Below are 25,752 nucleotides of genomic sequence, written 5' to 3' on the forward strand. Positions count from 1 at the left end.
ATTAAATTTAATGTGAACAGCAATTTTTTAAAGGCTGCCTCGTGATTCACTGCCTTAAACAGCTACCGCCCTTCTCCAACAGGGAGAAGGGCAGAACACGTGGTATAAGGTGGGGGGGGGTGGTCCTTGGGATTGCTCCTCCCTCGAGGCAGATGCAAACTCGGGTTCAAATGAATAAAACAATGCTGTTCCCAAACATTCGTCCCTTCACATAAAAGTCAGGAAAATACTGGAAGCTAAGACCTAGACAAAGCTTTCCCGGGCAAGTTCCCCGTCTACTCATGTACGGTGTTTAACTGTGATTTCGCAGTCCAAATAGTTACTCTCCTTGTTCACTATTCCCTACTGATGCAAGGGCTTTTGCTGGCTGAGAAAGGTGGCTCTAACTCAGAGAAATACCAATATTTGAACATGAACTGTGGGTCAGAAACCCTTTGCAAAATATATTTGACTCACTATTAACTGTTCTCAGCAAATTAATAGCCCAGGTCTATTGCAGCTCAGGATCTATAAATAGAACAAGGCAGGAGGTGAGGGCACTGAAAGGTGTGTGCTTTGGCCTAATGAGAAGAAAGGCTTCCTGGAAAAGATTCCCTGATTCTTCTTCCCCAACACTATTGGCATAGACGGCACTCCTACGTGGAGTTCCGCTACGTTGCATTTCTATCAATCACAGTTGAAATACAAAGAAAGAAATCGTTTCATCATAGAAGAGAAGGAAATCTGCTTATTTGCAGTCATTTCGCTAGAGATCTTGCTTCAGAAGAATCAACATCCTAGCCCTCAGGCCTCCCTCTGTTTCCCCTCCAGTCACTCCCACTGTTTCAATGCTCCTCAACGCATCCAGGCCCCCGGAAGCTCTGCCTCATTCAAGCAACCTTTCCTATGACCTTCCTTGCGCACGTGCTCCCTCTGTCCTGAACTCCTCCAGTTCCATTTCCCCTTGGGACATTGCTTATATTCTGTCTGGTAAAGCACATGGGGTACGTGGCATTTTCACTAGACCCTGAGTTACTTAGCGATAGGATCTAAACTTCACTGCTGTGTCCTTTGAGTCTGTAGGTCGGTGTTTGACACACAGCAGGTGTTCAACAAACATCCTCAGAACTGAGGGGAAAGTCAGTCTGCCTCGATGATCGAGGCCTTCTCTAGCCTGCATATTCTAGAACAGCCAGGCCACCAAGGGGCTGACAACCCCACAGACACCTAATGGTCTCACTATAAGTGTGGCTTTGTGGTTAGGACTCAAGTCACACAACCTCTGCCCTCTGTTCTTGCTGTGTCCTCTGCCTGGAAGCCTCTTCCTGACACATCTAGTTCTTTCTTTCATCTCCTGCTGATCTTTGCTCGGACCTTACCTTCCAAGAAGGCTCTGTCTCGCCTATTTAAGATTTCAGTTCCCCCTCCCTGTTATGGTGTGAATGTTCGTGCTCCCCGCGGATGCTTCTGTTGAAACCCTAATGTCCCATGTGATGGTATCAGGTGGAGGGCCTTTTGAAAGTGCTTAAGTCATGATGGAGCCCACACAAATGGAAACCGTGCCCTTATTAAAGAGACCCTAGTGAGCTCCCTTGTCCCTTTCACCATGCAAGGAAAGCACAGGAAGTTCTGCGACCGACCGGAGAGGGCTCTCACCCAAACCTGCTGGCACCCTAATCTGGGACATCCAGCCTCTAGAACTGTAGGGAAGGAATTTCTGTTGTTTATAAGCTATCTAGTCTTTTGGGATTTTTGTTAAAGCTGACTAAACGGACTAAGACATCTGCCCACCTCCTCTAGCAATGCCCTACCCCTCTTCTCGGTTTATTTTTCTGTATATCGCTCATCACCATCTAATAAACCATATATTTTACTTCGTTCCTTTTCTCATTTTCTACTCCACCCTTATCTCCTAGAGCGTAAACTCTACTAGGGCAGAGATCTTTGTTCACTGTGTTTGCTCTTTTACCCTCAGTGCTTAGGACAGTCCCTGGCAGGTGAAGTATAAAGTAGTTACTTGACAGATCGCTATGACGTGAATCTGAAGAGTGAACCATAAATCATTTATAAAATATCTACTTTTTCTTCCAATGTTTGCTTCTACACAAGACAGCTGCTAGAAGCCAAGAAATACCACCAGATCAAATGCACCCAGCCCAGGGTACTGGCATCATTAGAGACCTAGCAATGCCTGGAAGAAGAGAGCAGGTCTCTTCCCTGACGCCATCACCAGAGATGAGGAATGCGCTTCCTCTCCCACACCTTCTCCCTTAACAACTGACTGCACAATTAATTCAATGAAGTAACTGCTCATCGGATACCTTCCGAGTGCCAAGCAAGTACCAGGAACACATAATCACACTTGCTCACAGCCAGCTCCAAAAAGAGAACAGAAAAATAAATAATGGCTGAAATATAAGGGCAATTTTTTTCTCCCATTTTCTACAAAAATGGCAAAAATAAAATAAACAAACAAACCAAAAAAGGTGCTATGAAAGCATAAAGGCTGACAACGTCCGGGGGGGTAGTCTGGATGACACTGGGTTGAGTCTTGAGGGATCGGTGGGAATGTGACTAGTGGGGTTGACAAGAGGGTGAGAGAAGGCAATGGAAACTCCAAGTAGGGAAGGCAGTGTCAGGCGTGGCGTGGAGAAGTCACTGCCAGAGCCACACAGACAGGGAGCAATGGGACAAGGTGGGGGAGGGAGGGAGGATGAGCCCAGCCCACAAAGGACCTCAAAAGCCACACTCAAAGGTTGGCTTCATTCTGCAGAACAATGGAGGACTGTTTGAGATTTTGTAATAGGGAATGAATCTGAACAGAAGTGAATATTCTTCATGAATCTTTTAATACCTTCATCCCATCTAACTCCTTGGAGTCCTGACTTTATGAGTACCCTAACTACCAGAGAAATATTTCCACCCATTAGTCCCAGAAACCAGCTGCATTAGATTTGTAGTTTATCCCTGCGCTCTTAAAGATTATAATTTCAGGCACATTCGCAGAGTCTAACAGATGTATGAAGAATAAATGAACAAAAAGTAAAGAATCCCCCAGTAAGTTCAATGGGTGGGAACCCACTATCATACGTCATTGGAGCACACGGCCTGGGAAGTTGAGAAATCCTCCCCCAAAATTTCCTGATCACCTAAGGTCCTGCCGGCCTCTTACAGCTCCTGGTTTGGAATAATAGGATTGCAGCAGCAGCTAAGAACAATATCGTACTATGAGTTAGGTCCCGGGTTAGGCGCTGGTGCAGAGTCTCATGTTTAATCTTCGCAACAAGACATGGAGTCGATGCTGACGTGTCCTACTTTTATGCACAAGAAACGTAGGGTTTGACCACATTAAGTAGCCTGCCTCTAACTAGTCCCTGACATAGATCTTAAAGTGAGGTCTGGCTGCAGAATACATCACCTTCACCCCACCCTTAGTCTACGTTCAACAATTTTATTGTTGGTTGTATACATTTCTCATGTTCCCCAGAGGATAGGTTCTAGGAGAGCAAGGTGTACATTTTTTTTCTTTCTATTTCCTTCATTGCCTCACCCGTAAACTCAAGAACCACTAGGTGAATGAATGGCTACACTTTAAGGCACTGATCATATGTGATACAGGAGTTCAGCCATGGAAGACAGTCACTCTCCAGACAAATGGGCAAACAGCTTAACACTCTAAAGCCAAGAAAACTCGATCTTGAACAAACATCATACAGATGGCACTGGCGATGGGCAAGAAAGGGTCACCCAGAAGGCTCAGTGCCCTGGGAACGCTCACCAAAATCTCATATGCATGTGGTCAAGGGACCGGACTGAATGTGGGTTGATTGGGTGCCCAAGAAGGATCTGAGGAGACGAGCGGTCAGAAAAATTCTTCCTCAGGAAAAAAAATGACATGACCTCTTAAAACGACGGGCTTCCTGGAATTATCAACCAGAGAAGCCCACCTGATTTGCAAAAGGATGCCCTGCTGCCCCATCTACAGGGTCAAAGAAAGCAACGACTACCACTCAGTGACAGCAAGTTCCCAGACCACCCGGCCAGGGGTAAAGAAATGTGCCCCCCGCCCCTTTGCGTTTCCCCACAGCCCCAGCCCCAGGCTTTACGTGGAGCACGTATGGGGCTAAAGTGGGGGCCGACAAGAGTGTAACACACGCTCCGCACCCCTGAGGAGCTCAGGGCCATGGTCCCCGGTGCCGCTCTTGCTCTGGATTTACCGTCATTGACGCTGTCACCGGAGGTAACGTGGGCGAACGGTGACTGGGCCCGAGGCTCCTCACACAGGGAGTAGCTGTGCTCGGCCTGGATGAGAGGCGCGGGGGATGTCGGGCTCGGCTCCACCTCCATCGACACGCTCTTCTCGGAGAGGAAAGGGTCATTCAGGAGCTGACCCAGCACGTTCTGGGAAAACTCATCCAGGAGTTCTGAGAAGTGCTACGAGACACAAAAGAGGAAGAAGTCTTAACCATGACCTGAGAGTTACCCAACATCCTCGGGCAGATCCGCCATCTGCTGCTTCCGACGAAGTCACTTACATACAACGTCCAGTCACCTGTGGCTGGGGAGCAAAGTACCCCAAAGTTTAGAGGCTTCGAATAACTACAATTTATTATTCCGCACGACCCTGTGAACTGGCTAGGCACACAAGCTCATCTCATGTGAGCTCCTTGAGCTGGAAGGTCGGCTGGGAGCTACGTGGGGCCGAATGCCAGCCGAATGCCTGGATCCTTCCTTCAGAGACTGTGGCAGGCTGACATTCTTCCCAGGATGCCAGAAAGGCGCTAACAGGGAGGAAAACCAAAGCTGAATGGCCTCAGAAGTCGCACATCAACACTCCCTCCACATTCTTTTGGTCAAGGCAAGTGACAAGGCCAGCCCAGAGGCACGGGCTGGGAAAATGGACTCCACCTCCTGACGAGAGGAACGGCAAAATCACAGCAGACAAGTATGGGTGGAAGTCAGTGCAGATCACTAGAGGCCATCACTGGAACTATCTACCACATTTTTCATTGGGAATATTTTTAAACACACTATCCTGTATTTCTACAGCATGAGGGTACTATTTATAGCAAGGTGCCAAGTTCAAAGGCATCAGAGGCCGCTTCCCTCTGCTCTCCCCACCACTGAGACTCTGGTCCTCTGCAGTTTTTCCTTAATCTCTTCTCATCCTCCATCTCCACTGAGTCTCCACTGAGTCCAACACCACTGAGTCTATAGCCCACACCATGCAGTGAACATGATACAGGAATGGTCTGCACACACATTCACAGGGACCCCTGGATCCCCTGTTCCACAGTCCCATAGGTACAGCCCCAACCACTCTCCCTCATGGATAGGGTGATGTTCATGGTATGAGGGTATGTAGAACAGGGTTTTTTCAATCACGGCACTATGAACATTTTGGACCAGATAATTCTTTGTTATGTGGTGGGGGGGGGTGGTTCCTGTGTTTTATAGGATGTTTAGCGCCCACTCAATGCTAGTAGAACTTCCCTAGTTTTGGAAACTGGAAATGCCTCTAGATTGCCAAATGTCCCTGGGTTGGGGGAATGGAGGAGGGAATCATCTTTGGTTTAGAACTACCACTACCGACTACATTAAAAATAATAACAACAATGTGATATGGTGAGTGCTGTGAAGTGTGTAAGCCTCATGATTCACAGACCTGTACCCCTGGGGCAAATAATACATTATATGTTAATAAAAATAATTAATACAAAATAATAACAACAAAATTAAATACGAAAGTCCCCTTTGGCACTAGCTGCTAGAACCATTTCATCTTTCTTAAGCTTCCTGAGTCACAGACTAATAGTGTCATCTTTATTGATTAAATTTTAGGGACACTTCTGGTATAGAAAGGAAGTTACAAAAGCAGAGACAACAACTGGAGAACTGACTGCAAAAGGTGATGCCCAGGGTAGGCAAAGAAAGCTCCTGAGATCCACAGGCATACTGAGCCCTACGACTGAGGGTCAGGGAAGGTGTTCTGAAAACGAACACACCTTGGGGATGGGAAGGAAGGAGGTTAGAGCTCTAAGATTATGGTAGTTCTAGGATACAACTTCTCCTTTAATAAAGGAGAGAAGGAGACAACACAGAAGAGGCCCTTGTAGGCGATGTCCTCAGAGTCGAGTTTTGTCAACATCACCAACATAAGTGGCTGCATCTCACTGGGACAGAATACAGGAAAGCCACAGGCTTGAGCACAGCCTGACAGATATCAGCCATCTACAAGAATAATAGAGGCACTTGGGGATGAATTCTCTGCACACAAACACATTTAGAACTGAAAAGCCCCTAGAAGCATCTCAGGCAAGAATTCCCAAAAGTCAACTGCTTGCATCAAAATCACCAGGAGACTTTGTTTTAGTCATTTTATAATGAAATATTTAAGACATTCAGAAAAATTATAGAAAACAGTACCATGAATAAGTACGTATCCATTCCTTTGGGGAAAATCTTATTTTTCCATGTTTCCTGCTGCAACGTTTTTTTCTTTACTCTTTCTTTTTTAAAGAAATAAAACATGAAGGGACTATTAAAGCTTCCACCCATTTCCCTTCCTCCCTCCCAAAGTTAACCAACACCCTGAACTTGGTTATCATCCCCATTCAGGTCTTTACATTCTTCCTACATATGCATATTTCCACTACATACATAAGAACACTTTAAACTTTAAATAAATAGTACCATCCCTCACACATCCTTCTGCACCTTTATTCTCTCCAAAAACATTTTTTAGATTCATTCATGTTTATACATGCAGCTCTATTTCATTCATCTGACCTTCTGATTTGTATTCCATTGTATTTACCTATTTCTTCTTTTTTTAAAGATATCATTTATTGAGGTGCCTGAGTGGCACAGTCCTTAAGCATCTGCCTTCGGCTCAGGTCATGATTCCAGGGTCCTGGGATCGAGCCCTACGTGAGGCTCCCTGCTCTGGGGGAAGCCTGCTTCTTCCTCTCCCACTCTGCCTGCTTTTTCCTCTCCCACTCTGCCTGCTTTGTTTCCTCTCTCAGTGTGTCTCTCTCTGTCAAATAAAGAAATAAAATCTAAAAAAATCTAAAGATTTTATTTCTTTACTCGACACAGAGAGAGAGTACAAGCAGAAGGAGCAGTAGGCAGACGGAGAAGCAGGCTCCCGACTGAGCAAGGACCACACCCGGCAACTCAGGACTCGATCCCAGGATCCTGGGATCATGACCTGAGCTGAAGGCAGATGCTTAACTGACTGAGCCACCCAGACACCCCTTAATCTGTTTCTTCTTGAGAGATATCTAAATATCTCATTATTATATGTGATACTATAATAAACATTCTTGGAAATAATGGGAAATTACAAAAAAAAAAATTGCAAATCCTCTGACCCACCTTCGGAGGTTTTGAGTTGTTCAAAAGCATCCGTATGAAAACCACCCCACCACCTGGGGTTCTAATGTTCACTTCAATTTTTCAACCTCCGAAGGGTGGCCCCAACCCTACTCACCACCCCCCACCCCCACACACCCCACTTTACAATTAGTTCCCTAGAAACTTACAATGTCCCTAGAGCCTGAGCTATACGCAAGTCAGAGGCAGACTCATGGCTTATTGAACCACCATGTGTTAAACCTGAACTAGGTATTGGGGATACGAAATAATAAGGAAGACAACAGAAAAGCCGTGACTTTCCTGGGCTTGCCATTTAGGCCAGTGCTTCTCATACTCTGATGTTCCCATGAATCCCCTTAAGACACAGATGGTGACTTGCAAGTCCAGTGGCCCTGGGGGTCTGCATGTCTAACGAGCTCCCCATTAATGCTGCTAGTCCACAGACATGCTCTGCTGAGCAAGGAGCAGAACATCTGCAAGGCTAAGGTTAAGAGCCAGGTTTCCAGACTATAAGATCACTCAAAGTCAGGGTCCAACTCCCTCAGCAGGTCCCAAAAGACAAATTTCGCGGTTGCCTGATGGTGAATATTCTGCAAGTATCTGACAGAGTTCCTTCTGAGGCCAACATTCAGGGAGCAGAAAGAGAAATAAGTAACACAACATTAAAATGCAAACTCAAGAGCCGAACTCATAGTCCCTGTATTTCCCGGCCACAATTCGCTCCCCTGAGCGACAATGTCCACTCTGGCCAGCTGTGCTGACCCTGCTACAACTCTGGAATCCCATTCAACCCTAAGCCAAGGCTCTCTTTGACTGCCCTGCTTTCCCACGGAAGCTGCCAGGTTGGGCTACTCAGTGGACACCGTTTTCCTTCTCCTGAGCAGCAGTAATGAATGTTTTCGTGAACATCCCCGGATAACCAATAATAAACCTTCTCTAACGCTGCTAACCGTCCCTGAACTCCCTCTACTTTGGGTTTTGTAGTAATTACCACGTTGTCCCCGCCCGGGTTCTGTGACTCAGCCCAGATGATCAGCTCCTGCTGGGCCTCCATGGCAGCTGGGGGCTCAGGGGCTCAGCAGACAGGTCACCATCCCCCTGCTGGTGCAGGGACGAGGCCAGAACTGGCCCATCATTCCTGGCAGCTGGTGAGCGGGGGCATATGGTCTTGGAGCAAAGTGAACCTCCCCAAACAGGGAGTCTTCCTGGATCCTGAAAATACTTGAGCAAAGGACCGCGCATGTGAATCTGAGGGTTATGAAATGTTTGCACGGCATAATAGCATCTACCATTCTGCTTAAGACTCTGGTCAAGCCGTCTGGATTTACAAGGTATTTTCATAGCTCTCCCCTCAATGAGTGCCCACAAGACCTCAGTCGCCTACTGCTTGAGCGAGGCCTTGAACTGAGGTCCTCTTATTTCAAACTGACTGAACTTGCCCCCAGTATTTCTTCTAGAAAGAGGTGCTGGAGCTTCACGATCCAAACGCAAGGAGAAGTTCCATCGGGCTTAACACCAGGAAGCTGCCACCGATCAGCGATGAGGACCTGGATGGGACCAGGTGCCAGGCCGTCTGGAGGAGAAGCGCTTCACCTATTAGACTCCCAGAAAGCGAGCGAGGAGCTCGCCTATTAGGCAGACACATGTCCATTCACCAGTGAGAAAATGGGGGTTCGGGGAAGTCAGTTGCATTGCCCAGGGTTGGGGCCATAGGTTTTGAAGTCCACGCACTTTCCACTACGGAACGTGGCCTCACTGAAGTCTGTCTCCAAAGCCGACCTGTCGCAGGGGCTGGAATTTCAAAACATTCATGTGGATTTCACAGACAGCCCGTCCACTCGTCCACCACAAACAGAGTCTTTCGCACTCAGTAGAGAAACGTGCGGGGGAGTTGCTAGACGGGGAGGCTCCAACATCACTTCCATGGGATGCCAGCAGTAATGATAATGGACAGGCCCTTGTCCTCGGTGCACGGTTCTGCCCAAGTGTTCCCGGTCCCATCACTGAATCTCTGGGTTGGGAGAAACCGCCTGACGGGGCTGAACCCCTGCCTCACGAGAGGAGTGTTCCTTGCGCACCTCAGTGAAGAAGGCCCTTGGCAACCTGCTTTAAGAGCCTGAGTCAATGGGGCGCCCAAGTGGCTCAGTCATTAAGCATTTGCCTTCGGCTCAGGTCATGATCCCAGGGTCCTGAGATCGAGCCCTGCATCAGGCTCTCCGCTTGGCAGGAAGCCTGATTCTTCCTCTCCCACTACCCCTGCTTGTGATCCCTCTCTCACTGTGTCTCTCTCTATAAAATAAATAAATAAAATCTTGGGGGTGGGGGAAGAACCTATGTCAAGGTCTCATCTCCTCCTGATCTAATACCCAACATTTCATATCCTCCAGTCCGGCCTCAGCTGTCCTGTAAAGTCTTGCCTCCCTTGATTCTAAACCCTGATACTTTCACTCCAATGCTACTCATGCCCTTATGACCTTGGGTGATACACCTCCGGAACCAGACTCCTCTGAGTTTGGATCCTGGCTCCTAGCTATATGGGCCTCAGTGCAAGAGGAGCTCAGGTCCCTAAATTTCAGTCTGTTTCTCCTGTAATGTAAACAGAACAACAGTAGCAGCTTCCCGTTGTGAGGATTGAGTTAAATAATGCATGTGATACCCCCAACACTTCTCTGGCATAGCAATCAAGTTTTTAAAAAGTTCTTTAGGGAAAAAGAAGAAAAAAACTATAAAGATGAAAACAATTACATGTTGGCATCTGTACTTGCACACTGGTTTTTCACAGTGTTCTTTCTAGAATATCCTTTCATTTTCCTATCCATTAGAAACTACCTAAAAAAAAAAAACAAAAAAACAAAAAGAAGGAGAAGAAGAATCTATTTCTTTTACAAGTCATCCTAGACAGACATAGCTTGCAATAGGCCTCTTATTTCCCTGACCAGCTTCAACCCTTGGGAATATGTATCTCTTAATCAGACACATTTTTACTCTTCTTTGGTGTCCCTTTCATTGCCAACTTACTTAAACCTTTTACCCTTGGGCCTTATAAACTCCATAATCAAGAAGTGAACATTTTCAGCCAGCTCCCTCTGAGCCCAGTACAGACCAGCGATCACATGCGCTCCCCAACTATCTCTTGTCTCAATTTATTATCATTCTACAATATCCCAGCCAAACTGTGAACAAATCTCCATCGAAACCTAGGTCTCCCTATAATCAAGAAAGAAGCGCTATCAAATGTTTAAAACATATATCCATGAGTACAGATCAGATCAATTAAGAGAAATGCTTAACCGGACATACATCATTTACTTTATAAAAAAAAAAAAATTGTGAAGCACTGACATTGTGTTTGTAGGTCATTAACCAGATGTCAAAGGAGCACACAAGAGTGGTTTACAATCTGGGCGGCCTGCCGCTGCTGACAATTGCCCCAAGAACGGAGGTCATGGGGATGAGAAAAAGGGAGGAGGAGGAACACAACGGATTCATCCTTCTTGAGCTCAAACAACTGGTTGCATAGAGCTGTCATCCTTGTACTTGTGCTCGCCACAAAGTTTTGCTCCTTCCAACCGATACAGTGAGTGGCTACCCTGAGCGAGGGACTCCACTGGCCCCTATTTAGAGGGTGAATGAGGATCATCTTATAAAGAGATCATGGTCCTGAGATGCCCTACGGTTACCTGAAATGGATATCCTGGGCCCCTCTGGAGCAAGTAGCTCAGAGAGCATGTTCAAAGCTGTGGTGCCCTCCCGAGGTGGGCTGGACGGCATCTTCTGGGTTCAAGCTAACACAAGCAACCAGTCCCTGCCTGGGCTTCTCTGGCCTTCACACCCTCTCTTCTGGATTCAGTTTCCTTGTCTGGAAACTGAGTGAGAGTGTGTGTGTGTGTGTGTGTTTATGGGGCGGGGAGCATGAACAACTGGACTTCGGATTTGATTTCAGTGGTTTCTCCCCTCTTCTGATCTCTGGACACTTTTGAGACTCAAATGAAAGCTTCCTACAGAAACAGGCCCACAGATGCAGATTCCTGGTGGCTCCCCGCCCCCTCCAGCCTGTCCAAGGACAGGAGAGGAGGACTCCATGGATCTCCGGTTAAAAAACTCCCAGCAGGGATGCCTGGGTGGCTCAGTTGGTTGGGCGGCTGCCTTCGGCTCGGGTCATAATCCCAGCATCCGGGGATTGAGTCCCGCATTGGGCTCCTTGCTCTGCAGGGAGCCGCTTCTCCCTCAGCCTCTGCTGCCACTCTGCCTGCCTGTGCTCTGTCTCTCTCTACGACAAATACATAAATAAAATCTAACCCCCCCCCCAACACACACACAAACCTCCCAACACAGGTAATAGTAACACACACAAATAGTTAAAGGTCATGGCTATCAACACATTCTGCTCTAATACCCTATAATTTTCTAAAATGTTATAGGCAATACAAAATGCAAAAGCTTTCCAAAACTTAGGAAAAGGAGGGAAATGCCCTCTTTCTGCTTCTTGGACTTGTTCGCCCCGTGTTAGCTGGTCTAGGGCCGTGAAGCTGAGGAGGCACAGGAGGAACCCAGTGAGGCAAGAGCACCTGGAAGCTCCCTAAAGAGGTGGGGGTGGGGGGTGGAGGGGAGAGTGGGGGGCAAGGCCTGCCCCGGGCTCCAGTAGATGTGCTCAACAAAGATTTTATTCTCCAGGCCTCCTGCCTGGAAAAGGGCTGCCTTGGCTGACCGCATCTGGCTCAAGGCTCACTCTCAGGCAGGGGAAGAAGGGTTTTTAGTGAAAAACTGCAGCTAAGCGCTTGCCGGGAGCGCAGAATGCTTCAAAGACTTGGAGCCTTGGACAGACATAGGGGACGTGGTAGAGGCAAGCTGACAACCCCCAAAGCCTCAAAGAAATGCCGAGAAATAATTCTGAGGGCACAGCTCAAATTCACTTTAGAAACCAAGGTTTCCCTCCAGCCAAACACACAGTTGGCCAGTACTGGACAGGAGGGAGAGAGGGAGGAGAAAAAAAGGAGGGTGGAGGCAGCAGGGAAGAGGAAGAAGGGGGAGGGAGCATGGAGGGGAAAGAGAGATGGCCTCCCCTTCTGCTCTCCCAGGGCCACCTTCAAGGACAGTGTTCCTTAGACCTGCGTGGATCTTGACCTGCAAACAGGATACAGCCTGATGCCTAGTAGAAGAGAAAACTGGCTTTTCTGTCGAAAATCCCAAGAAAATAAAATACTCACAAATCAAACCCTAATACAGTGAAACTTCAAAGGCACTCAGTTTTTTTGTTGGTACCAATATTAAGGTATAATACATATTTCTCTAAATAAAGAAATGTGGGGTTGAGCTTTAGAATTCCTTATTATGCAGTCTGAAGGGTTTTTTTTTGGGGGGGGGGTTATTTTTTGTAAAGTGATATATGCTTCACTGAAATTTCACAAGCCGTAGCAGAAGTTGTTTCTTAAAGAGCCAAAACACCCAGCCGTTGGTTTGTAGTACCCAGATGTGCCTCTCTTTGTAAAAAATAAAACGTATGTGAAATAGGTCAGTCCAATTATAAAGGCATTGGGGGATGTCTATGTAAAGAACCCTACTAAAAATCCACTGGTAGGGTATGTTCTATTTTTTGTAGAAAAGAGTCACCCCTAATTTATTTATTATAGAAATATTAATTTTTATGTGGTATTTGTTTCCAGGGAGATGCACCAATACTAATCCCTTTTAAATGACATAATTTTTCATCATTAAGACAAGTAATGATGCATTTTCTCCAAATGCAATCTAATCTTGACGGCCTATAGCAGGTCTTCTTGCTTAACGGTTGAGGTGAAAAACTTCATTATTTTATTTTATACAAGCAAATCAGCTAATGAGAGGAAGGGAGAAACACCCCATGGGTGACTTCTGGTGAGTGGCAAAGGAGAGCTCAGATTCAGAATTAACTAGCCCAAAGAAATTCAATCTGCCCAGTTCTTGGTTCATTTATATATATACCTGCAAATGTCTCCAAATGTGCTTCTTAGTTCTTCTGGAACCCAAACCAGCCTTTAGCCTGGTAGAAGGCTTCTCCTTCTCTGGCTTAACAGTATCTAACCAGTCTCAACAGGAAGAAAAGTTGTAAGAAAATATAATTAATAATAATAATACGCCATGTTGAATGTACAGTGCTTTACACAGGACAAAACACTTCCACACCATTATTGTATCTGATCTCAACAAGATCCAGAATTATCTAGAAGGTAGGGATGGGGACTGTGGAGAATGGGGGAGTAGGTCAGAATTCCTGGCTGCCAGTTCTGTTCCTATTTAGTTTCAGCTTTGCCTGCTGCCCCCTGAACACAAACACAAGCAGAACTCAGTAACCAGATTCCTGATTGCCAAATGCTTTTGGAATTGTAATTTGGGCCCGAGACCAGGACATCCCCTCAGATTGTGGGAGGAGAGCCTCGGGATCCTTTTAGAGCAGGCGGAGCTGTTCCAGAAATAACATATAATCCATATCAGATGGAGGAGTCCGCTTTGATTTAAGAAACTCAAACCATCCCCTGGAGTCCTTCTCCCTTCTCTTCTGTCACAACAGACAGCTGAATCTCCCCAAAGACAAACTCAAAATCATGATCAAGCCAACCACCCAAGGTGCAGGCAGTACAGAATCTGCCATTTTGTTCTCTCCATCCACGGCGGAGCTGCCGAGAGCTGGGATGTCAGCGGGAGCCACCTTGACAGTCATTTCTTCCCTCACTCAGTCCCTAAGTCCAGATTCTGCCTCCGCATGGCCAGTGCGAGCACTGCTGACCCAGAGGGGCTTTCTGCCTGACCCATACCACACTCCAAAGCCAACAGGTTTACTTTTAACCTTCCCAGACTTAAAAGGCCCAACATAATGCCATCTAAGTCCAAGCTCCCCACAGAGTTAAAGTAGATTTAAATTTCTTATTCACCATCTCCCAGATTCTCTGAAGTTTCTTCTTAATTGATGTTTTGTCCCTTGTTGATAACCCTCCTTCTGTGCCTTACCTTCAATTTGCAGTTTTTACCCTTTTATGTTCTCATTATACAAGCCAGCTGGGAGGCTTGTTTTGGCCCATCTCTTCTGACTCTATCTCCTGCCTCCTCCACAGACAACTCCTTCCCCCTCAGATGTCCTCCACTCTAAACAGAAAACACCACCATCTCTTTGACCATACACCTTCCAGTCTTCACCAAGAAACACCCAGGGCATTCCCTCAGGGCCTTCAACTTTGAGAAAGGCATAAAATATTCATTGTTTCTATTCTCTTTGGGTCCTACCCTAAACCTACTAAAATCTGGTATTTTGCCATTCCAGAAAAAATTTCTGATTATGACAACAGGCCCCAGATCATAGGAGGATGAAGCTTGAAGAAATACTGGAAATCATCAGGGCCTCCTGGTCATTTTAATTTGAGAAAACTGAAGTTCAGGGCAGTATGTGAAATCTTTACACTCTTGATTCTGTAACCAGAAAGATGGTGACTATCATTAAGGATGGCCAAATGACCGAAGAGTCCCACAGACTTTCTTCATGGAATTTTTTGGATAGGACATATGTTTTGCAATGGGACAATTCTGTCTCAAGCTAAGATCCAATGCCAAGGATGTCAGGTGTAAAAAACTAAAGGAGTCATAAAGTTTTCATGAAAAACAAAACAAAACAAAACAAAAAAACCCAAAAAAACAAACCCTATGTATTTCTGAGCCAGATATGTCAAATCAGATTATCAAGATCATCTCCTCCCTAGAATGCCACACTAGGAGAAAGGGAAAGTGCTTCAAGAGTACAAGATACTATCTGCCTTCTTGTTCAAATGCATAGGGAGTGACTCACTGCCAGGAGGTACCACTTCACCCCTAGATAAGAGCAACAGGAATCCCACGGGTTGCCAAACTAGGAAACCCAGGCAAGTTCTGGCTTAAAGCCACTTAGACTTTTGCTCTGTCAGATCTCACAAGCGTGCTCCACCTCCCTGCAATACTGGCCTAAGGAAACACACCGGAGTGTGTGAAGGAGGGGTCCATCCCCTCAAGCCAGGAGTCGGAACACATACATTCTAGATCAGCTCTGTAATTTTTAGTAGTCACCTTGAACTATTAACTCATGCTTTCTACTTCAGCTTTCTACTTCTACTTCAGCGGAAAATGTAATCTGCCTTTCAAAATTGTCACAAAGATAAAAAAAAATTCATGGACAGTCTGATTCCAATATAATATGGTGCTATGGCAAATAAAAACTGGCTGAGAACCATGAAAGGGCTATGAACATGAAAGCTACGGTCAGCCACATAGTTATTTCTTACCTCCTTGACTGGTCAGTTAACAATTGCAAATATGGGGAACGTGGTACCTGTTGGATATCTGCACCTGCATGTTCCTTCCTCTTATGAAACCCAACCAGCTGAGGTAATGAATCCCCTTCTATCTCCAAATGCTATTAGAATCCAAGAGTCCAACACCTTGGTCAGGACAGAAATCTTGGGACTATGAGGAGTAAAGACGACCGATTAGTTAGCTCTCTGATAACTAGTGAGATTGGAGAGAGAAAGAGGAGCTCCATTATTATTTTTTTAAATATCTATTTATTTATTTTGAGAGAGAGAGAGAGAGAGCAATGAGCAGGGGAGGAGCAGAGGGAGAGGGAGAAGCAGACTCTGAAATGAGCATGGAGTCCCATGCAGGGTTCGATCCCATGACCCTGAGATCAAGACCTGACCCAAAATCAAGAGTCAGAGCCTTAGCCAAAGGAGCCACCCAGGGACTCTAAGCTCCATTATTTTAAATGAAGAAGCTAAAGTTAAGAGATATCAGGCTTGATGTTTATTCACTTAGAACAGTTTCTCTCTCTAATAAGAACTCAATAAATGCGGTTTCATTGTTATCATGACTATAAACTTTTTATTTCAAACTTTGAAATTGGGACAAATATTAAGCATTTCTTTGATCTATCAGTCTATTAACACAGATTGCAAGGCTCATTTATTCCTGGTGATCTCATATTAGATTCTAGTTTGTTCTTTCACTTACTAAGGGGCTCCGTGTCCACTACATCAATTCCTAATTGATGAATCTTCTTCCCTTTTTGAAAACCAGGCCCACATTTCCAGTCTTAAACCCAGATAGTCCTCTATAGACCACGATTATGGAGAATCACGATGACATCCATGTTTCTTCAGTGCTCTTTCATTTCATGCAGCAAATTTTCATGGAAACTCCTCACTCAATTTTCTATGAGGGAACTGGTCACAGACAAGCTGGATTATCAAATGTTCACTTGGTGGGGCACGGACAAGAAAGGCCCAGAAAACTCAAAGTAAACCAATGAGAGAAGAAAGAGATCACCCAGGAGGCTACTGAGAAGCCATGACAGAACCAGCAGAAAGCGAGAAAAATAGGACAAGTTGGTTGTGAAAAAATGTCCTGGACGTGTTCAAAGACATCTCACCCTGTCAACAGCAGTGAGCCAAAGCTTCCCCGAGATGGATATTTTTAGGTTCTCAAGTCTTGCTCTGGAAATGGACTCCAGGTGCTCCAAAAGGTATGGGCTTTGGCCACCAGGCTGATGCTCCGTCAAATAGCTACCATCCTGCCTCTCCTCTTCATTTGACCTCGGAAGGCTTGGAGACTGTCTAATAATGATGGTGGGAAAAAAAGGGAGCCTGAATTCTCTAAGAAAGACCATGAATGGAATGTAACGATCTCAATTTATCAGAATAAGCCAACTCAAGATATTTTGCTGTCTCTCTGGGAAACAATGTGCAAACACATGTGAAAGCCTGAACAGCTTCATTTTCCTCCCCAAAGACAACGTAGGGTAACGCTTCTACAGTTTTTTTCATTATTTAACAGGGGTGGATGCTTGCTTACTGAGTCACAAACAGGGAGCATTTGCTCTCTGGTCATAAAAGGTGCTTTTCCCTTAAGTCTGAAGCCAGACAGGCTCAGAGATGACAGAAGGTCTGAATGTAATAAGGGTACAATGCTTTTGTGGGGGCAGGGAATGTTTTGGAAAGAAAGCCAGCAAAGATTCCTTAATAAATAAAATAAGAAGTCAAAAGGCAACTGCTGGGGCGGTAAAAGGGAAGCTCAATTTGGAATTAAAAGGTCTGGGTTTAGACCTAGCTCTATCACAACCTGGCTCTGTAACTTCAGGCAAAGTCATTTAACCTCTCCAGGCCTCTTTTCTTAGAATACAAAATAAAAGAGTAAAACCAGCTGGTCTCCAAGGCCTCCTGCAGCTCTGGACATTCTGAGATCGGTTATGAGGTAGGCGGCCTCCACTTCCCCTCACCGAGGGGAATAAAACAGCCCGAAAACAAATCTTAAGCCTGAGTCAGTGTTCCCTGCAACTCCTTCTCTCCAGCCTTTTCTGAGGCTCTTTTGGCAAAGAATTCATACCCTTGAGGATGACTGTGCTAACAGCTGGATGGCCCTTGGCTAATTCCTGCCTTTGAACAGCTGGCCCAGGAGACAAACAACCAGACAGGATTTTATCAGAAAAAATGACTCAACTTTGGCAGGCCAAGTATAGACGGAGAAAACTAATCGAAGCTAACAAGGGCTGGATTGCTTTTCCGTGGGCCCCCACTGCCTCCTTCCAGCCTCAGCAGTGCAGAACCACTCCGTGAAATGGGGGACAGAGAAAGGACTAGACAATTCCTAGGAAGCCCCAGAAGAATTCACGGCTGTCCTATCATGTTTTCTGCTCCGTTCTTTGAAGAAATCAAACACTGTGAAGCGGTGAGAAGCTCTCAACCAGACCCTGTGGTTATTTTAGGTAAAAAAAAAGATTCTCCGTTGATTGGAACTGTCCTGCATATCCCAGGGCCCCTGAACACAAAAGCTTCTCACTCCCCCTCCTGGTGACAATCCAAAATCCACCACGGATTTCGAAAACCCGAAGAAGAGAACTTGTGATACGTAGACTCGGGCAGATCACGAAGGATGGCTATGTTCCTCCGGGGTCTTCCGTGCGTCTGTTTTCATTATTCACAGGAAACGCGGCACGGGGTCAGAAAGTTCTCTTGATGGCTGTCTGGGTCACTGAATTCTTTTCCCTCTACCACTCAGCCGCCTACCGACATCTGAGGGTCTCTCTCCTCAAGAATCCTCCTACTCTCAACGTTGGCAAAGCTCAGTTTTCTAGTAGGCGAAATCTCTCTTCTAAAGTCTGATCCTTGGCTTCCCTTTGTTTTAACAGATTTGTGCCACCAGCAGCCCCCCGAGCAGGGCAAGGGAAAGGAAAACAGCCGCTCACAAAGCTGCACACAGAGTCTGGGTGTGGAACGGAGGGGCCGCGGGGCACCTCGCTGCCTCGTGATGTCTGCAACGGTGCAGGGAAATTAGTAAATTGTGCCAGTGCTAATACTCCCGTCTCAACAAAGTGGTTTGTTTATTAGGGCTTCTTGCTCACAGAAGAAGTATTTAAAAACTTTATGAGTAACCTTGGGGATGGACTAGGGGAAAAGTAAACATCAAGCCCAAGTTTTGCCTTTGCCAGCAGCCAGCTCTCCAGCAACGACAGGGAAGCCTGTAACACACGCAGCACTGGGTGAAAACAACACGATCACAACCTCCAAGAAGGCTGTACTGATCAAAGGCAGATAACCCTGACTTGGTATTTATCATCTATCTGAAATGTCAAATAGCCCCTAGACGTTTGTTTCCAGAAATGAAGGTAAGTAAGCGATCTAAGTAAGTAGGTACTCAAAACGCTATTGCAGAAAGCTGTTTGTGAATCCATTCAAACATTAAAAAATACGTATGTGTATATATCTCAAAGAGCAAACATAGTACAACTGAATTCCCTTTATTTTTCAGTTGTAGAGAATTATCGACAAATGCTATAACGTCTGGGGAGATAAGCTGACAAAATGTTGACAAGTTTCTGCTTAGAAACAGATGTGTAACTGGTCATATGACACAACAGATGTGGGTTGTTTGTTCCTAGTTATATTTTCTACTGAAAATCTATGAGTTTATAATGGGGGGGTAAGCATTTGTTTTTAAAAACAGACTCCATTTAATCAAATTAAGCGAGACCTGGATTAAATAGTCCTCAGGGAACAAAGAACAGTGAAGAGAGCTGACTAAGGACAAGCATGGTCTGCCCAGAAGGCAGATTTTCTCTATTTCACTCCTGATTAAATAAATAAATAAATAAATAAATAATAACCCATTGGTAGACCCAGGCTTACCGGATCACTGTGTAAGGACATAATATCCCAACTGGGTCCCCCCCACACCCCCGCTCTGGCACTTTAAATGTTAAACACACAGAAATCTCTTCAATTTTGTCCTCCATTTTGATGACAATCAGGCCCCACAACTGGGCCTTTTGCCGACGAGTATGGCTACCTACTACAAGTGAACAGGAAGAGTCTGTTTTCAAAACCAGTTTCAATGGAGAGCTCTGTATGCCACAGAATCCCAAACGCTGAAAATGAGCTCCCTTTTATTCACCATCCCCTGACCAGGGTGGACCCAGAACATCTCCCAACTATGGGAGCTTTTATCCTTAGATCGTATTTAGTAGTGATTTCTGTTCTCTCATGAATTAGGGCCACCAGTCATAAATCCCCCAAAATAGTATCTTTCGTTCTTGCTCTCGCCCCACGTCCCCTTCCAAAATTACAGTCTGCTACATGGAGAGAACAGACCAGCACTGGCCACTCGCTGTCTCTCAGCCACCGTGGGAGGCCAAATTCCAAGATGACCCCAAGATTCCTGCTCCCTGGTACACACCCTCTAAGATCCCCTTCCCCTAAGTGTGGCCTGTATGACATGAGACTATGACGGAACTTCAGGGAAGGCAATTTTGCAGATATAATTAAGGTCCCAATTCAGCTGACTTTGAGGTTATCAAAGGAGAGGTTATCCTGAGTGGGTCTGACCTCACCAGGCAAGCCTTTTCAGAGAAGTTCTAGAAATCCAAAAGAGATTTTCCTACCGGCCTGGAAGAAGCAGGCCACCAAGAGTCCTACACATGTAAGAAACTGAATTCTGTCAGCAGGGCACCCAGCGAAATTGCACCCAGACTCCTGACAAAGGGAAACCATGAAGGATATATGGTGTTCTTCTAAGTAAGTAAGTGTGTGGTAATTTGTTATATAGCAATAGAAAACTACTACACCCACTCACTGGCTATGTGTCTGTCCACTCCCTCACCCACAATCTTCTTGTCCACATCTCTGAAGATGTTTTTGTGGAGGAAACGTCAACCCTAAGGACAAATGTGGGGGCTGGAGACTCTGTTAGCCTTGTAGTCAGCCTCAAACTGAAGAGGGTGGCCCTGCCCCTGACTTGTCCAATGCGCTCCACCCCTGTTTCTTGAACCCGATGCTTTGCTTCACCTCCCTTGTTTGCTCCTTCTGGGAAGCCAGGCCAAGATGGCGGCTATGACTTCATACCTGGCCTCCCAGACCACAGATCTAGGTTTGGATTAAGTCTCTTTTTCCTGGCCAAGGCAAAGTTGACTTTTCTTTTACAGAAACTTTTACAAGAAAACCAAGAGATGGAAGGAGAAAGATTTTTTGAAATTAAAAAAAAAAAAAATAGACACATTTACTTAGGACCTATTTCTTGTTCTATGTTAACTAAAGGCTAGTCACAGCCTGGGTTGGCTGGTGTAGCTTCTGGAATATTCATCTCCACATCCGCTTCCCTCCCCGGCCCTATCTTTGCAGGAGGTTTACAACTGTGCCAGCTTCCCTCTGGCCTGACTTGCATTTGAGTTGGCACCTTAACTAGCTCTGGGGCCATTCCACTCTGCAGCTTCCCTCCCAGGCCCTCCTGTTCTGGTTTCTGCCTCCACGGATAACCAGGTACCACCCCATCTGACTTCAACAATTCCTCTCCTAGGCCTCACACTGGGGACCTCACAAGATAACACTTTAGCGTCACTTGCTGTCTTTACGTCTCTTTGCTCCTATGTCTTACCCTTTTCTCTGACCTCTTCAGCTTTGACTCAGCTAAAATATGTTCGGAATTCACTGTCTCAGGCAACTGTGCTGAATTCTGGAGACACGGAAATGCTGTCATGCAGCTCGAGGCCTACTAGGACTGCCTAAAAAATGTTTAGTAGTCCACGACTGAGGCTGGTACCACATTATGCCAAAACTCAATCCACAGTCAAATTATTTTTCTCAGTTAGTGCCTAAGCTTTGCCTTGCCAGTAGCCAGAAAAGCAGCATAATGGCGACCAAAACTTACCCTCAGCTTCTCTATCTCCTAAAAATAGGCACTATTGAGTTGGGCGAAAACCAGTGTAATAGGATTTCAGTGTCTAAGTTCCATAGTAGGCTTCTCACTATTAAACTGTCTACTCATAGGTGCCCATTGTTAGTAAAAGAAGGAAACAGAATACTGACTTGCCTTAGGGCAACATGAATCAGTAGAGGTAAATACCTCTAAGAGGGTTCTCTTGACTATTCTAATGTGTGCTGGGTTCAACACAAGAATTCCTTAGTTTGAATTCCCCTATGGAATCCACAGGCATGAACATTAGTGTATTACTGAAAAATAACTTCATGAAAGCAAGCTGACCATCTACCAGCCATGTATCTGTCTTGGACTGCAGTTCCCAGAAGGTATATCAAACGCATTTTGTTGTCTTTGTTTTGTGACCTCCAAACATGACGAGGAAGTGGCCATTCACGTGCATTCTGGTGATGACAATGAAAACCAGCATGATCCCTGGAAACTGCCCATGTCAGCTTTGTTAACTCTGTCCCAGGCTTAAGCATCGCTGTGTATGAGTCATCAGAAATATAATGGGACATTCACACAAGAATGAGAAAAAAATTCTGAACAAGTTATACATGAAGGTGCCCTCTATCTAGTTGGGAAATGAGTCAATAGCTCACATCAGTGTCCAAAGATCACTGGTCCCAGGGTAATCTCAAAGGCCAAGCCAGCAAAAACAAATGTTTTCCCTCAAGGAGATACCTACTATCAAAGTTCAGGAAAAAAAAAATAGCCACTTAGACAGGCATTTTAACATCCAGATTGCTGACCCCATCACCCCTACCACTGTGACCTTCATGGTGACCTTATGAGAGTACTCCAGTCGTTGAGTTCCATCTTGTGCTAATGTCACACAGAAATTAAAAAAAAAAATAATGCCAAAAACATTCCACCTACACTGTACAGGTGTAAACTAGACCTCAAAACATTTTATGAAGGACCTACATATTCTCATGTAACGGTAAAATTATCAAAATAAAGGGACTCTTTTTAGACTACCTCCCCCCCACCCCCACTCTGGCCAATCCTAGTGAAGTGGACTCAAAGGTTGAGAGCTTGAGAACACCTTCTCTAGTTTGGGGATATTACTGTCAAGTCACCTCTTTATATTTCACTTTTCCTATAAACAAAACAGGTGCCTGTGCACTAACCTTTCTCACACGACTTGCTTTACCTGGGTCTGGATATTGGCAGGCTTCTTCTATCACTTCATTCAACAGCCAACATGACACATAAAGCTTATCAACATCCCAGGCAAGATTAGGGAAAAAAAAATCTAATGAAGACTTCCTTAATGGTTATTTTGAAACATTTATATTTCTTATACTAGGGGAGAGTTATGTGTTACAAAAAATTAAATAGTGACATGGGCTTAGGCACTTATTGATGTAAAAGCCAACATACACTCTTTATTTGATAATGGTGCTGGTTGAGGGTGGTGATCTCCAGGCAGAGTTGCCAAGAAACAAAGGTCACTGTCAAGATTACTTATTGATTTTCTCTAAGGATCTATCTCCTTGTCAACATAATTCTCATCATCAGAGGGATAATGAGGACAGTGGCTAAATATATTACTTTGTTAAATCTTCACAATGAACGTGTGGATTACGTGATATCATTATCCCCATTTCACCAGTGAAAACATGCAAGCTCAGAGGGGTTCCATAACTTGGCCAAAGTTGCACAGCTGAGGAAGGGGCAGAGTCAGGAAATCAAAATCCGTTTCTCTGACTGTAAAAACTACATTCTTTCCAACATGCCCCTTGACCCTCCATCGTAAACATGTGGGTGGATGGTGTCTTGCATTTGTGGGCCATATGACTGCCATTGTGTTTTCCAGTGAGGATATTGAGGCAGGCAGCACTCACTGAAAGGAACCAGACTCACTCTCTGGGCCTATGCTGAAGGCAAAATACCTGACAGTCATTTCAGAAAGACAGGTAAGGTCAGGTATGCTTACCATCAACTCACGTTTGGTTTTTTTTTCTGGGTAAATGAAGGTAGCAATTCCATCTCCCTCAGTGGGGCATTGTCACGATCAAATGACATAGACCACATCAAAGAACTTTGCAAATGTGAAAGCCCTGATAAATGGAAGGTGGAATTATTTCCCTTATCCCCTACTAAGACTCAGAGGGCTATGTCCTACTGTATGCTTCTGAGCTACTCCCCAGCAGGGCTTTTTTCAGGATTGAGTTTGTTGAGGGTGGGGAGCGGGTAAGGATTATGAAGACTCCACCAACACCAGAGACATGTGTTGGTACCTTTCCACAGTGAGTCATTTATGGTTCAGTTAATCATGGCAAAGCCAGTTGGTACAATAGCATACAAGCCAATCCTCATTATAGGCAGAGTTCCTATTTGCAGATCTGCCTACTGGCCTACATTTATTTGTAACCCCCAAATCAATACTTGTGGCACTTTTGTGGTCATTTGCATATATGCGCAGAGTGGCAACAATCTGGGTTTACCCGAGTGCACATTCTCAGCTGAGCTTGAAGCTCTGTCTTTTTGTTCCAGCTCTCATTCTAGAAGCAAACATCCTTTCCATGGACTATTTAATGCCACATTTTTCACATTTTTGTTCTCTTTCTTGGTGATTTTGCTATTGAAAATGTCCCCCAAAGGCAGGGCTGATGTGTTGGCTTGTGTTTCTAAGCACAAGAACGCCATGATGTGCCCTATGGAAAAACTATGTGTTAGGTAAGCTTTGTTCAGGCATGAGTTACAGTGCTGTTGGCTTGAGTTCAATGCTAATGAATTTTTAAAATATATTAAATAAGGTGTCTTTATACAGAAACACACCTAAAACAAGGTATGCATTATCGCTTAATGAAAATATTGGGACCAGAGGCTCATAGGAACCTAACCCTACATTTCCCCTACGAGCAATGATTTAGTACTCATTGACTTAGTGTTCACAGCAGCTTTATAGAGCATAACTTCCCCCAACACAAGAACAGACTATATTTAGTCATTAGAATTTGTGAGCACAGCATATAAATTTGAGGAGGTGGGGGAAACCGCCTGCTATGCATTTAAAGAGTCACATATTAACGATCTAAAACCATATATTACAAAAAAAAGACTGAGGGAATATACAAAGTAGGTAATAGTGCCTCTGAGTTAGCAGAATTAGAGATTTGTTTTTATTTCTCTGACTTCACTCATTTTTATTTTCATGGCTTAAAAATAAAATTCTAAGTGCAAAATAATTCCCCCCATTAATGTCAGTGAGAAAAATACGAAAGTCCTTCTTGTCAATTCTGTGACTAATCCAATATGAGGCAACACTTCCAAACGTAATTAAAAGCATCTGGGGAACTGGTGGGGTTTGATTCACTTTTCTGAGAAACTTGAAAATGATCTTCCTAACACGGATGGGACTTGGGGTCCAGCAACATCGAAGTTTCTCTTCGAGTTCTGATTTCTAACCCTACCCTATACTCAGCCTCCTGCCCTGCTTCCTCAGGGATGATAGGACCCTGCTCCAAAGCCTCAGATTCTCAGTCCCTCACCTCAAATGTCAGCCCAGAAAGGGCGTGCCTGTGCCTCCCTGACTACAGTCACGGACCCTGTTTTATCACCTTCATGGCATTTGCCATTATCTTAAATTATCTTATTTATTCATCTGGTCCAGCTTGTATTGCCTGACCCCTGCCCCCTCCCTAGAATATAGAGCCTGTTAGGCTCATTGTCCGCAGCCACCTCACCCCCACCCCCAACCTGGAAAGGCCAGATAGGAGGAGCTCAATAAATATTTGCTGACTTACTGACTCTCAGGTTTTCCTGATTCCTTTTTCTCCTTTGACCCCAAACCAGTGTTCATCATTTATCTACCCATTATCTTATTCCAGGAGTCTAGGAATATGCCAGTCATCTCGTAAGTCCTTTCCGCGTACACTCCTCTGTGTCCCTTGACTCCATCCCGACTCATTTCCCAGGAGACAGCAGGGTTCAGAGTTCAAGATTTCGCTCAAACTCAGTGCAGTTGATTCCAAGTGGGATTGGCCACCGGTGGTGTTTTGTTGAAGACCTGCTTATCACTTGGCTGATTATTTGCTACTCTACATCACACATTCCTTCTTCATGACTAAATCACAGCAAAAGCCTCTAACTTCTCTGCACACACTCCAGGCTGGCTGAGCTTGAGGGGCTGTTGGAAGAATAATC

General features: G+C 45.1%; 1 protein-coding gene across 2 annotated transcripts in view; it reads right to left on the reverse strand.

Annotated features, from left to right (window-relative positions):
* Window positions 1-25,752, reverse strand: part of CREB3L2 (cAMP responsive element binding protein 3 like 2) — a 106,260-nt gene that overhangs the window by 38,082 nt on the left and 42,426 nt on the right. For both annotated transcript variants that reach the window (XM_044246663.1, XM_044246662.1), the window contains exon 2: window positions 4,197-4,413. In XM_044246663.1, coding sequence (XP_044102598.1) covers window positions 4,197-4,326 — 130 coding nt within the window. In that variant the 5' untranslated portion in view covers window positions 4,327-4,413. The remainder of the gene's footprint in view (window positions 1-4,196; window positions 4,414-25,752) is intronic.

The sequence above is a fragment of the Neovison vison genome, chromosome 4 (genome assembly GCF_020171115.1).
Source record: "Neovison vison isolate M4711 chromosome 4, ASM_NN_V1, whole genome shotgun sequence".
NCBI classification, from domain to species: Eukaryota; Metazoa; Chordata; class Mammalia; order Carnivora; family Mustelidae; genus Neogale; species Neogale vison.